The 14787-nt window shown below is 43.7% G+C and overlaps 1 protein-coding gene across 2 annotated transcripts in view; it reads left to right on the top strand.

Annotated features, from left to right (window-relative positions):
• The window catches only part of ITFG1 (integrin alpha FG-GAP repeat containing 1), a 131230-nt gene that overhangs the window by 37599 nt on the left and 78844 nt on the right, over positions 1-14787 (top strand). For both annotated transcript variants that reach the window (XM_053270345.1, XM_053270344.1), the window contains exon 8: positions 3143-3227. In XM_053270345.1, coding sequence (XP_053126320.1) covers positions 3143-3227 — 85 coding nt within the window. The remainder of the gene's footprint in view (positions 1-3142; positions 3228-14787) is intronic.

Below are 14787 nucleotides of genomic sequence, written 5' to 3'. Positions count from 1 at the left end.
GTTTACATAGTTCTTCCTCCTTTTATTCTCACAGCAGCCCTGTGTGGTCTGCTTGGTTGTGAGAGGCAGGGACTGGCTAAGGTGACTTTGTGGTTGAGTGGAGATTTAAACCTGGGTCTCCCCCGTCAAAGTCCGATGCTCTAACCATTATACCACACATGCCATATGACACATACGGGTTTGTTCATACGGAAATTTCTTCCCATCGTTTTGCATATGGAGGTTTCTTAAATACCGTCTTCTTTCTGAACCAAATAAGCATAATCAGTAACTTTTGCTTGGCAGAGAGATCAGTACTCCTTTTTAAGATTAGATCGTTTCCCTCATCCTCTGAAAACAGTAATTGCGTTTTGCATCTGCGTGTGGGTTAAGACCTATAATAAATGTGTCCTCGGTGAACTTGGAGGTGTTGCAGGAGTTCAACAGTGTTTAGAAGACAATCTTTTTCCCCCAGTTCCTGTGATTTCCACATGACTAGAAAGTACAAGGAAACACACTCTGCACTAATGGCAGACTGGAGTTTAAGATTCAAAAGTGTTATCAAAGGCACTCAAATGATCATTATGGTAATGGATTATTCACATTAACGACCCATTTGTATGGGATAGAATTGTTCAGAACTGGAACTGATGTTGAGACACGAGCCGCGCGACCTCCCGAGAGCATCATCTGCTCAGAAGGCTCAACTGAAATGAATCGGAATGTTTTCTCTTGGAGCGTGTCATCCACTGAGTGCCAAGTCAATTGTGAACCTGATTTGGCCCAACCAGGCACCAAAAACAGAGGCATGGATCTTAACCCTGACTGCATGCATTAAATAACCACCCCAGCCTAAATAGAACTGCTTGGCATACTGGCGTCTAAAAGCACAGGAAAATAGGGCGCTGCCTTCATCTGAGACGGACCAGTGGTCCATGTAGCTCAATATTGTCTCCACTGACAGGCAGTGGCTTTCCAGGGTTTCAGGGAGAGGTCTTTCTCAGCCGTACCTGGAGATGCTGCCAGAAAGTAAACCTGGGACCTTCTGCATGCAAAACAGGTGCTCTACCCACTGACCTATGCTTCCATCCCTAAAATGCCCCCCCTTTTTAGGACCTAAGGGGGACTTTAATCCCTTACGGAGAATACCTTACAGCAGACAGCACTCACATGGAGTCACCCATCCAAATGCAGACCTAGGTGGACCTTGCTTAGCAAACAAGGACAACTCATGCTCACTACCAGCTCTCCTCCGCATTATTTTATGAGCTGCCTTGAGTATTATTTTATAACAGTGGTGGTGGTAGTAGTAGTAGTAACAACAGAAAGGGGGGATATAACATTTTAACAATAATATTATAAACGTTTTTCCTCTTGCTGTAGTCCCAGTGAAAATCATGACACAGAAACTGACCTGAACAAAATGTCAATCATGACCAGAAGCCGCTTCTGTGACATGATTTTCATTGGGACTACAAGAGGCAGAAAGAAGGTGTTGTTGTTGTTGTTGTTATATTAAAATGTTACATCCCACATTTTATTATAGACATAATACTCAAGGTAGCTTATAAAAACATGAAACTATAAACACCCTGAACAGCAGTTAATATCAGTTAGACACAAACTAGAACAGCAAGAGTAAGTATCCTTTCCCCCGTGTGTCACAGTCCCGATCCTGGCTGCACCCTAACAAACCACTTGGGCCTATTTTAGGGATAGGGCTGTCGACATAAGGCTGCTCCTATGTTCCTACAATACAAGAAGCACCCCAAAATGGAAACCAATGGAAACTTACTTCCTGGGGCATGAGTTTCCCAGGAAAAGATTGAATATCTCTTCCTTGCTCAGCATGGCCGCAGCCCTTTGGTGGAATACAGGAGGGGTTTACCGTTGCCTCCTCCCACGCAGTATGAGATGATGTCTTTCAGCATCTTCCTATATCGCTGCTGCCAGATATAGGTGTTTCCCATAGTCTGGGAAACATCCCAGCGGGGATTCGAACCGACAACCCCTGGCTTGCTAGTCAGGTCATCTCACCCACTGCGCCATTAGGTGACTTCCTGCTGTCCTACGGCGGGTGTGGGGGGGGGGACCAAACACAGAGGAATAAACCATGTTAACTATCAATGTATCCTTTGCAGACCACGTCAGAGCTTAGTGTGTTGGTTGCCATGAGATGGTAATGAAATATTCAATATGTTGTCATGCCACTATATTGTGAGGGTTTTTTTTCCTAAATGCTTCTAATTGGAAAAATGTTTCTGTTGGTTAAGAAAATTAATCTAGGCAACATTCCCCAAGATATCACCAATGGATTGTTTCCATGACAAAGAAGCTAATAACTTATTAAAAATGCATTCCTTGTTTGCACAGAAGCTATTTTCCAGATTGGCATTTTCCCAAAATTTCAAGTAAAATAAAATACTTTATTTTGTGCAAGATTCTGAAGGATGGTGATGAAATAATAACAATTTTTAAAATTCAGTTCAAGTACGGTATTGAGAAGCTATTGGAGATTCAGGGAAACTTAAAATGTCCCCTCCTTGATATATGTGGCTTTAAGAAAACCCAACAACTAGATAGCTTTTTATTTGTTCAGGCTTTTACCCCTTCGGAACTGCCAGGTTTCTTAGCTCCTCTGCTTTTTTTTTTTAAATGGTGGCTTTTCGGTGTGTTATGGTTTTTACTGTTTTAACTGATTTTAATAATTTAATGTGATTTTTATGGAGTTGTATTGTATTTTAATTTTTGTAAATTGCCTTGGGATGTCTCTTGAAAGTCTGTATAGAAACTGAACAATAAATAAAATGTTCCTTGCTTAAGTATTCACCAGCCAAAACTAACTCATGTAACTCATCTACGATCATCACCCAGGTAACTGTGTGGAGTTTGATTGAGCTGCCTGGCTGAAATTGTTAATTCCAGATTTTAAAAATCACAAGTCAGTACCAATGTTTCAATAAAGGGTTTGCAAATCATGAGATCTGAAAGCCCTGATGAAAGCAGTTAAAAAGGCTCCTACGGCTGATAGATTGGCTCTTGAAAGTATTAGATTATGCTGTTCCCCATCTGCGTGGTGTATGCCTCCTGCATTCACAAAAGAACTGATCATGATTTTATTCAGTTAATATTCTTACTCTTTCAATATATTTATTTCTGGCAGGATGGAAATTTCTCCAAAGCTTCTTACATACAGCAGAAGCCCAAAGATGCTGTGGTTGTTGGACAATCCGTGTTTGCCGATTTTGGTAAGGTTCCTTTCTGTCCATCCCACATATTTGACGTCTGTGTGTCATTTAGACGGGAAAAACTCTTTTGGCAATTAAAAAATGAACTTGCTATTGCATTGTGCTGCTATTTTGTAACATCCTTTTCTATAATCTTAAAGCATTCATTTACAAGACTTTAACAGATAAAGTGCCTATAAACCCTGATATGCATGAGAAACATTTAAATTAATTAAAGTAGCTTACAAAAAGATTGATGAAACAGTCTTAATGCTTATAACTGTCAGTTGTTCACTAAGCTTCAGAACAAAGAGAACACTTAATTTATATGTAAATTTAGTTTGGAGCAATTTAGGACCAGCAAGATGTGCTTTTTAAAAAAATAGTACTTCAACTTTTGAATCCGAGGCCAACTCAGACTTTATGGTGTGTGTTTTAACATCCTAAAATGGAACTGATACTAAAATGTTGTTACCAAACATTTCAATCCCAAAGTTCTTTTTCTTAACTCAAAGTTTGTTCTACATTTTATCAAGACTACTACTTTTATTCCTTTGGTTAGAGAGCTGTTGCATCCCCCAAGAGAGAACGTTTGAAATCGTTTGCAGATTGAAAATGCCAATTGCCTAGTCACCTGTAGCAAGCAGGCATCTCCACAAAGCAAGGAAGCTTTATAGTTTTGTGTTTCTCTTATTGGTGACAGAGATCCTCAATAAAACGCTACACTATATCCATGGTGTGCATGCGTTGCCTGAACCTCTGCCTGAGCATGGTGAATGTTTTAGACCTCTTTCCCCTTCAGAAGCGGAATTAGTGTCTTGAGGGAGTATTCTTCAAGCTGAGAAATTTCCCACTCTGTTTGTTCAATCTCTCCTCCTACCCCCCACCACCATGAATTCCATTAGCTCTGCCTTCCTAGTTGTCGGTTAAGTGTTAAGAGTCCATGAATAATCTGTTCCGTTGAATTCCATTGGGGCAGTTTTGAGGCTTTTGCCCCCTTAGGTTTCTTTTTTCCTCCAGATTTTTGTGGGATTTACTTATCTGTGAGTTAACCCAAATCTCCTGATATCCCCCTATCACCCACAGGTGCACTGGTTATGCATCCATAAAGATCCTAACATTTCCAGCTCTTTCAGAAATAGATACTTTCAGAAATAGATAAATAGAAGATACTGCTGAGGTGAATAATGATCAAGTTGAGAATATGGATTGGTCTAGTTTGTAGTATAAATCAGTCATAATTTCCCTGGCAGTTCTTCTGTGACTCAGGATATGTGTTTAAAAGTATTTGTATTCAAAATAATTTATAAGACAGATCTTCTGCCTGATTAATCAGGGCACCTTTTTAATCAGTCTTTTTAATTGAATCTATTCATCTAACCAATTTATTGATGGAACATTGCCGCTCTACAAATTATTTAAAAACTTTTTGCAGGGCAGACTGGGCAGAATCAATTTTCACAATTCATCCTCTCGCAATAGGTCTGTTACCTTGCTACTGGTCTTTGCTTTGTTGTGTGCCTATAGACTTGCTTTTAGCTGCAATGATGCATCTTGTCCCGAAATTTATAGTGCCTTTTCATCAAAAATAAAAACCAAGATAACTGCATTTAGCAATACAGGGCTCAACAAATCCCAGGTGCCAGGAAGCCACTTAGAAATTTAACTCTGGTGCTTAGACTGGGATATTCATAGGTAGAGTTATTTTTTAAAAAAAATTATTTGTCCCAGGCAGCCCTGTTTCTGTTCTGAGTTACTTGAAAAGGGGATCCTTCCTGGTGTCTATCACCAAGTCTGGTACATAGGTACATAGGAAGCTGCCATATGTTGAGTCAGACTATTGGTCCATCTAGCTCAATATTGTCTGCACAGACTGGCAGCAGCTTCTTCAAGGTTGCAGGCAGGAGTCTCTCTCTCAGACCTATCTTGGAGATGCTGCCAGGGAGGGAACTTGGAACCTAGATGCTCTTCCTAGAGCGGCTCCATCCCCTATGGGGAATATGTTACAGTGCTCACACACTGTAACCCATTCATATGCAAGTCTCCCATTCATATGCAACCAGTGTAGACCCTGCTTAGCTAAGGGGACCAATCATGCTCGCTACCACAAGACCAGCTTTCCTTCTGTCAAATGTCCCTTGTCTGGTCCCTAAAATGTTTGAGCTGGCTCTTGGATCCAGAGAAAATTGGTCAAAACCTGCTGAACAGATGATCTCTAAGCAACTTCTTTAAAATATGCTTATGCTGTGTGGCTTGACCTTTCATTAAATACTGCCTCTCCTGGGCAACACTTTAGCTGGTCTCTGGTGTAGGTGCTGGAGATGCTTAATTGCATGAACTATGTCTCTAACAACAGAACGACGCATATGGATCCTACTAATCACATTGCATTACCTTAAAATGTTCATTAACATCTAGGCGAGACAAACAATTTGCACACAGTGTTGGCTTTGAAAGCAAAATGGCCCACAAGGTTAGACGGAGGGGAGGAAGCCAATAAAGCTCTCTCTGGTCCAAGCTCCTTCAGTTTTACATTGTCCTGGTTCAGAGAGCTGCTCACGATTGCCCAAAAGCAGATGGTTTTGGAAAATGGCATGAATACTAATAAGCATAAAGTATATGTCAGATACATTTATTTTGAAAGATGCAAGGAAGAAAAGTAATTGAGAGTTGAATTTCATCTCGCCAAGTGTTATAGCTAACAGCAGTAGATAATATCACCAAAGGATGCATTGCAATTTGAGAAATCTGCCTCATTGCAAAGCAGCACGAATTAGCTTAGTTTTCAGAAGTACAAAAGGAGAATCACAATTAAACAAGCCTCTGAAACACTTTAATATTTCTTTCCAGTTTGCCATTTGGAGTTCCACTGTCTGTTAATATTCTCAGCAAACATCTCCCTAGTCAAGAAATGACAATCTTGATGCTGAGAATAAATAAAAAGCTAAAAAAAGTTGATATAAATGCAATTTTTAAAAAAAAAATCCAGCAAGCATGTATAGCTTTTAAATGCTTAACAGCCAGAACACAAGTGGTGAAAAATTCTGCATCAGTTCAACCAAACACAGGCAAGAGCTCATTTTTGAGCCTACTTTGAAGTAGTTATGGCAGCAAAAAAGCTTCTCCACTACCATGTCATGACCCCAGATTTGGGACTCACCCACCCCTCCGAGGGATGAGGTGGGGAGTTTGGAGGATGATATCTCCTTGAGGGATTTTAAACGTTTAAGCTGATGCAAGTCAACATTTGTGAAGACCAATTGTTGGAATTGATTGGAAGCCTTTCCCAATCGCATTCATATTGTTGGCTCATTGTTATATAGGGCTGTGCATGACTTTAAATATCGGGATAAGGTCTGACATGATCTAATCTGATCCTTCAAATGATGGTTTGGTGTCCTGTGGATCCTTCAGCATGTTGGGGTCATGCTGGGTATTTTCCCAACCAACCTTTAACTTGATTTTTAAAAGTAACCACAATATGCACTGTGAAACCCAGAAGAAAATTAAGCTAACATCTGAGAATCGCAGGGGAAGGGATGTAACACCAGAGAAATGCAAGAGAAAACCCCGAAATCAGTTGCATTTTGAACTATGAGTTTAAAAATAGGTTATAGGAACATAAGAATCAGGCCCAAGGAGGCCCATCTAGTCCAGCATCCTGTTTCACACATCCACCAGATGCCGCTGGAAGCCACAGGCAGGAGTTGAGGGCATGCCCTCTCTCCTGCTGTTAATCCCCTGCAACTGGTACTCAGAGGCATCCTGCCTTGGAGGCTGGAGATGGTCTCTAGCCCTCTAACTAGTAGCTGATGATAGACTTCTCCTCCATGAAGTTATCCAAACCCCTCTTAAAGCCATCCAGGTTGTTGGCTGTCACCACATCTCGTGTGAAAAAGTACGTCCATTTGTTGGTCCTAGACTTCCTGGCAATCAATTTCATGGGATGACCCCTGGTCCTAGGGTTGTGGAGGAGAGAGAAGAATTTCTCTCTATCCACCTTCTCCACACCGTGCATGATTTTATAAACCTCTATCATGTGTTCTTGCGGTTGTCTTTTTTCTAAACTAAAGAGCCCCAGGTGTTGTAGCCTTGCCTCATAAGGAAGGTACTCTAGGCCCTTGATATCTTGGTTGCCCTCTTCTGCACCTTTCCCAGTTCTACAATGTCCTTCTTTAGATGTGGTGACCAGAATTGTACGCAGTACTCCAGGTGTGGCTGCACCGTAGTTTTGTATAAGGGCATTATAATAGTAGCCGTTTTATTTTCAATCAAAGGCTAAGAAACCTTTTTTAAAAGCTGAAATAAAGGAATGGGTGGGCGGGTAGGCCAAGAAAAGGCAGAAGATCTTTTTGTCAGGCCTGGCTTTACTACGATTACTACTGTTCCTATGACTATTTATATGCCATTTTTCAACAAAAATGCTCAAAGTAATAAGATAGTTTTCTGTCCCAATAGGACTCACATCCTAAAAGGAAATATAAGATAGACACCGGCAACAGCCACTGGAGGGATGCTGCCACTGGAGGGATGCTGTGCTGGGGATGGATAGGGCCACTTGCTCTCCTCCCGCTAAATAAAGAGAATCACCACTAAAAAGATGCCTCTTTGCTCAGTTTGTAAGAGTGACTTTAGTCAAGCCAGTATCCCTCCAGCTCTGACTTCTCCAACCACCTCCCCCAATGGGAATGATAAAGACATACCCAACAAATCAACAGTAGGCGGATATTATTGATCATAGGGTTGCCGTAAGAGTTACTGAGATAATATATGTGAAGCAATTTGATGAATTATACAAACGCTAAGCATAATGATTATTACATGAAAGTGTGTGTGTGCATATTACTGAGAAGGAATTTCAGCTACTTTTTAGTCTCCGTGGCGTACGTTAATGTGGGAGTGATTGGCCTATGCACTTTCCCCCAGGGGTTGCTTGGAACGGGCACTTTGCCAGGTTAGCAGGGGTTAGGGTTAGGGTTACACCACACATGCACCACACTAGTTGAGGCACACAGTGCAGGTATACTGTACAGGATAAGGGGGCTCTCTGGAGAAGGAACAGGAGAGGCATAGCGCCCATCAGGTCACTCTTTTCCTTTACAAACAAGTGAAGCCTCATTAGCATTCACAGCAAGCGTCTTACGGGGGAGGGAAAAAGGAAAGCATTTTTAATAAGAGTGTAATAGTACAGTAGAGGGCATGTTACACTTCCCCTCATGTATGCATTTAGCAGAAAATATGGCATAATCTGCTTTCTGTTGCAAAAGTGAATTCTCTAGCTGTTGCCTCCTACTGAACTGTTTCAAGCTGTGCTGGCTGCTTCTTCTGCCTTCTGTTCTGTAGCTGCAGTCAGTTTATTTTGGACCGTTTGAGCACCGAGCAGCAACCAGCACGCTTATCTTTTCTTTTTAATACCTCTTCCCTTCGGTGATTTTTCGGCTTAATCTTAATTCTCTGATCCAATTAAATTTTCTCACCAATTAAGCTCGTCATAGCCACACAGCTGTCAAGACTTGTCCGTGCGGGTCTAACGTATGCCTTCTCTAAGAAGCACTGCTTCCTGTTAATGCTTTGGGTTACATTCGCGGCCAGAGGAGGGGAGCTGAAAAGCCCCATGCACACATGATGTATCTGTTTCCAGGTCTAGAGTTTTCACTGAGAACATAAGAAATGCCCTACTGGATCCGGTCAAGGCCCCTCCAGTCCAGCATCCGACCTCACACGGCAGCCAACCAAGGTCCCTTGGGAAGTCTGCAAGCAGGGGGAATGAAGGAAACCATCTCCTTTCTTGCTGCTCCCTTGCACGTGGTGTTCAGAGGCATGTCACCTCTGATCCTAGGTACCAAGGCTAGCAGCCACTGATAGCCCCGGCCTCTGTGGATTGGTCTAATCCCTTTTTCATACTGTCTAGATCAGGGATTCTCAACGTTGGGTCCCCAGATGTTATTGGACTTCAGCTCCCATAATCCTCAACCAAAGGCCACTGGGGCTGGGGATTATGGGACCCGAAGTCCAATGACATCTGGGGACCCAATGTTGAGAATCCCTGGTCTAGACTGGTGGTTGTCACCACCATCTCTGGCGGCAGCAGAATCCATAGTTTAACTACACATTGTGTAAATACTTCCTTTTGTCTATCCTGAATCTCCCAGCATTCCGCTTCGATGGATGACCCCAGGTTCTAAGAGTGAGTGTGTGTGTGTGTGTGTGTGTGTGTGTGTGTGTGTGTGTGTGAGAGAGAGAGAGAGAGAGAGAGAGAGAGAGAGAGGAACTCCTCTCTATTCACTTTATCCACACTGTGTATGATTTTATACACCTCTGTAATGTTCCCTTTGTCCTGTCTTTCTAAACTAAAAAGGCCCAAACCTTGTCTTTTCTCATAGGGGACTCGCTTCAACCTCCTGATCGTTTTGGTTGTAGGGGTATGCATGGGCTGTTTGGCACAATTTGGTCCAAATTCAGACCAAATTCAGACTGAACCGCGGGTATGGCAACTGGTTCAGTCGAACCAATGGGCTGGGCCGGCCGGTTTGACAAACCGGTTTGCGATTGAACTTCTCAGACCCACCCGTTTTGTGATCGAACTGGTTCTGCACATCCCTACACTACAATATCCCTGTGTAGAGTTCTGGTGTGGCAACCAAAACTGTACACAGTATTCCAAGGGCAGTTGCACCATAGATTCATATAAGGGCATTACTACGTTAACAGTTTTATTTTTAATTCCTTTAATTGACTACAGGCTTGTGGCCAACCACATGGGACTATAACTCAGTGGTGAAGCAATTGTTTTGCTTGCAGAAGGTCCTCGGTTCAATCCCTGGCAGCTTCTCCAGATAAGGCTGGGAGAAACTCCTGCCTGAAACCTTGGAGAAGCCACTGCCAGTCTGTGTTGACCAGGGCTGCTCAACTTCGGCCCTCCTTCAGATGTTGGCCTACAACTCCCACAATCCTTGGCTATTGGCCACTGTGGCTGGGGACTATAGGAGTTGTAGTCTTAAAACAGCTAGAGGGGGGCAAAGTTGAGTAGGCCTGGTGTAGACAATACTGAGCTAGATGGACCAAGGGTCTGACTCGGTATAAGGCAGCTTGCTAGATTCCAGACTCAGCAACCACAAGGAAAAAGGGGGCTGTTTGTGTGGCTGGGAAGGCAATGATTTGGGTCAAGCCTTCCCAACTCCTCATGACTTACTAAGCTGAATGCAGCCCACCTCACCCACACCCCATTTCTGCACAGACAGCCAAAATGGGAGGCGGATTCCTCTGTGATTTGCGAGCTGCATTCAGCTTACATAGGAGCATAGGAAGCTGCCATCTACTGAGTCAGACCATTGCTCCATCTAGTCCAATACTGTCTGCTCTGACTTGCAGCGGCTCTTCACGGTTAGAGGCAGGAGTCTTTCCCGGTCGTAGCTGGAGATGCTGCCAGGGACTGAACCTGGGACCTTCTGCGCGCAAAACAGATGCTCTGCCACTGAGCTACAGCCCGATCCCCTTGGTGAGACTTGGCGATCACAGGCTTGCGTAGTCCTTGTCAAGGCACGACTACCACCACTCCTCTTGAAGCTGCTTTGGATTCTTCCAAAAACACGTCAGTTTTTCTGCAGCAATTGTAGACAGTTTGGGTTTCATGAAAGTCCCCCAAAGCCAGCGTACGCTCCCAGAAACTCTGTTGCAAGGGATGCTGGTCAGAAACCCATCAGCTCTCTTTTCCTCTCTCTATTTAAAACATTTTCTTTCTGTAATGTGCTGTGATCTCATCTCCAAGTAAAATACATCTTTAATCTTCATGTTGTTCATCTGGTACAATTGTGCCTCTCCATCAATTTAATTTTCTTCTAAAAATTGGTTTTATGGCAGAGCTATAGAAATAAGAAAACTGGAAAATATTATTCCAGCCACTTCAATGCAACCACGAGCGTTAATAATGGGTAAATTAAAAATCTTCATTTACAACTTGTTTTCATAGACTTGAGTCCTAAGTTGAATAGCTTTTCATGTAAAGTGGCTGGAACGGAAATGGATGAAAATCATTTAATAAACTTGTCAGTGATTTGGAAAGATGTGTGCGCTGTGGGGAGAAGTGTTCGTGTCCTGGAATTAGATTGAGAAACTCGGTACAGAACAATGGCGCTGAATATCCCCAACCCACAGCTTTTTTCTCGATTTTGAGATTAATGCGTACAAGTATGAACCCACAAAATATTGCAGTATATCCCTGGTGCGGTGGGAAAGGGTGAACATTGAGAGTTTGGTTGGTGTGGGTGTGTGTTTGTGTCTGTGTGTTTGTGTGTGTACACGCACACATGCAATGATCAGCAGATTAACAGACCAAGTGCGTAACTTCCTCCTCCATTCCTCAGGGTACACACACATGCAGATGTTTAAAGAAGTTAACCCCTTGCACCAAAACCTTAAATGTGTCAGACCCCTTCTCCCTCAGAAACCCAAGGCTGTAAAGTGACTGCTGAGAAAACTAGAATTTTCGGTCCCTTTCCCCCTCAGAAGCAGAGGGGTTGTGATTGTCTTGAGGGAGTATTCCTTCAAGCTGAGAAATTCCCCGTCCTTTTCCTTCAAGCCCTCCTTTTAGCCACTACTCACCACTGCCATCACCTCTGCCCACCTGGTTGTTAAGTGCCCTCTGGGTTCATGAACGTTCCATTCCACTGAGTTACATTGGGGCAGTTTGCAGGAGGGGGGTTGCCGCCTTTGGCTCTCGCCCTGCTGCCCCAGATTTTTGTGAAACCAATGTATCTGCTGGTTATCCCAAATCTGCCAGTATCTCCCTCTCACCTGCAGAGGCTTCAGTCATGTGTCCATAACATTTCCAGATCTTTTGGAAATAGATACGAGTTGCAGCTGACAGTGGGCAGTATCCAGACTATGCTAGTTATGACTAAACACACACCATTAAAAATAGAGGAGACAAGTTAGGCATGGCTAACTTAAGTTCCATCCATTTCGCTGGGACTTAGTCACAACAAAGAGTCTGCATTCTGCCTGCTCTATTAAAGTTGTTTTCTTTTAGGGCATTGTCTTCCCTTCTCCGTCTCCTCCAATACAATAGTGTGAGGGATCCAAACCTGTAACAAAGGTAGAGAAACAATGTTGTCGATAGCCAAGATTGGTCTTTCTTATGTTCTTTCTGCCTCTGCTACAAACAGCTTTGGGCTGTTGTGTGTGTGTGTTTGTTTCCGTCAATAGCCATAACAAAGAAGCTGAAGACAAAAAATATCTGCTAAAGAAACACTAGATAAAGCCGATCACTCTTTAAGATTTATTTTAATGTTGTTTAAAATCTGTAACAGTGTCCCGACAAGTAGTCAAGTAGCACTCGACTGAGAATGTCCACGATGCAATCTTACAACATGCACGTCAAAATAATTTGCCATGGCTTTCAGCTGCCTTTATAAACACAATCACAATTTGGGCCATGTGCTTAGCCTCTTCAGGCATGAGACAACTGCACATGTCACAGTGGCAAGTAAATAGGAGAAAATCGCCAGGGTGCAATTCTGGTGTTTCCTCCTCTTCTTCCAGGTCATCCAAACACCACCGGTGTCCAGTTGACAATATGGGGTCCCCTCCATCACCCAATGTTCTCCACCCAACTTCAGAATGTTGGGATTGTTTCTATAGTAGCCACCTGGAGAAGTATGTTCACACCTGTTTGGTCCAGAGAGCCAAGGTGGTGTAGTGCTTGGGGTGGTGGTCTAGGAGACCTGAGTTCAAATTCCTATTCAACCATGGAACTCAACTGGGCCTGTCCCTTCTCTTTCAGCCTAACCTACCTCCTAGAGTTGTTGTGGGGAGAAACATCTCCATGTGGACTGGTCTGTGCTCCTTGGAGGAAGAGTGGGATGTAAAAATAAATAAATATGCATGGCAAATGTTGGGTGGCGGAGAGGACCCGACATTGTCAACTGGACGCCAGAAGATTTGGGCAAAGTGGAAGAGGCAGAAGTGCCAGGAGCTGGCAGTTTTCTCCTTCTTGTCGCCACGATGTATGAAGCCACCCATTATGTAACTGCATACAGTGGGTATGCTCCAACTTGGGTCCCTAGATGTTGTTGGGCTACAACTTCCATCATCCCCAGCTGCTGCAGCCTTTTGAGAATGCTGATGGACTAGTCAAGGTGGTGATGATGACGATAGACTATGGCCATAGGCCACTGCAGCTCGGCATGATGGGAGTTGTAGTCCAACAACATCCAGGAACCTATCGTCCCCAGCCATAGTCTGGCAACAGCTGGAGACCCAAGTCTGAGAAGCCCTTCCTTTCGGAATTGAGAACTGAGTTTTTATTATCTGCATATTGCAGAGTAGAGGCTGAAGGTCTCACTTAAGCCTACCTTGTAGGTCCATGGCAGAGACGAGATTCAAAGCAGGGGCTTCCTGACCTGCCCCTCAGTCTCTTGGCTGCTCTGCCACACCAGCTCTTGAAAGCGGAACAAGTGGAATCGTTCTGGCCTCTGCTGCAAATAGCATTTTCACTCTCCAGTCACCTTTTTATAATCTCCAGAAAGTTGATTGAGGTGGAGAGAGGATGTGCGAATGTAATCCCTTTGCCACCCCTGTCATCTCCTGCTGGAAGTATTTATCCCTAATTTAAAAAGACAAAGGTTTGGGATGGCTTTGCGGAGACTGAAACTGAATCCAGATAGAGGCACACACGTTGTCTCAGCAGGCAGGAGAGTGGAAAAGAGAGCAAGTCAGTGCCCGTGCCCAAGGTCTTGCCTGCCTTCTGAGAACAGCCAGTTGGAGCAAAGTGGCTTCTCTCAATGTGCGAATAAAGCACAGATTCAAGGACATCATTTGTAATTGGTGTTTAAAGGGAGTGAGACCACCAAAGAGCGCATATCTGGCCTGTATGGCTGTGCTGGAAGACTCTTCTACAGATTACGAGGGAACAAACGACTCCTAATGGAATTGGTTAATCACATAGGCTGCTATGCCACTTAAGGGTACGTCAGCCCCATAATGTTGTGCAGATCATGCAAAAATTGGGCAGTTGACATTACACAAGAGTAAGCCCATTGTGTCCGGTGGGCTTACTCTTGTGTAACATTTGAGCAATTTGCACATAGGAGGTGAGAAGAAGGGAGTGTGTCTGCTCATGGAATACGTCTTCTCTCTTAACCATGGTTGAGGCTGGGACTGGTACACCTGCACCAGAGCCTTGTATTCAACGTGTTAGTCTCAGTACAGTGTTATATGTAAGTCCTTAGGAACATAGGCAGCTGCCATATACTGAGTCAGACTGTTGGTCCATCTAGCTCAGTATTGTTTACACAGACTGGCAGCGGCCTCTCCAAGGTTGGAGAACTGGTCTTGTGGTAGCAAGCATGACTTGTCCCCTTAGCTAAGCAGAGTCCGCCCTGGTTGCATTTGAATGGGAGACTAGAAGTGTGAGCACTGTCAGATATTCCCCTCAGGGGATGGAGCCGCTCTGGGAAGAGTATCTAGGTTCCAAGTTCCCTCCCTGGCAGCATCTCCAAGAAAGGGCTGAGAGAGATTCCTGCCTGCACCCTTGGAGAAGCTGCTGCCAGTCTGGGTAGACAATACTGAGCTAGATGGGCCA

Source organism: Hemicordylus capensis, chromosome 9 (genome assembly GCF_027244095.1).
Source record: "Hemicordylus capensis ecotype Gifberg chromosome 9, rHemCap1.1.pri, whole genome shotgun sequence".
NCBI classification, from domain to species: Eukaryota; Metazoa; Chordata; class Lepidosauria; order Squamata; family Cordylidae; genus Hemicordylus; species Hemicordylus capensis.
Note: the sequence above shows the minus strand (reverse complement) of the source record. Positions and strands in the feature narration are given on the sequence as shown.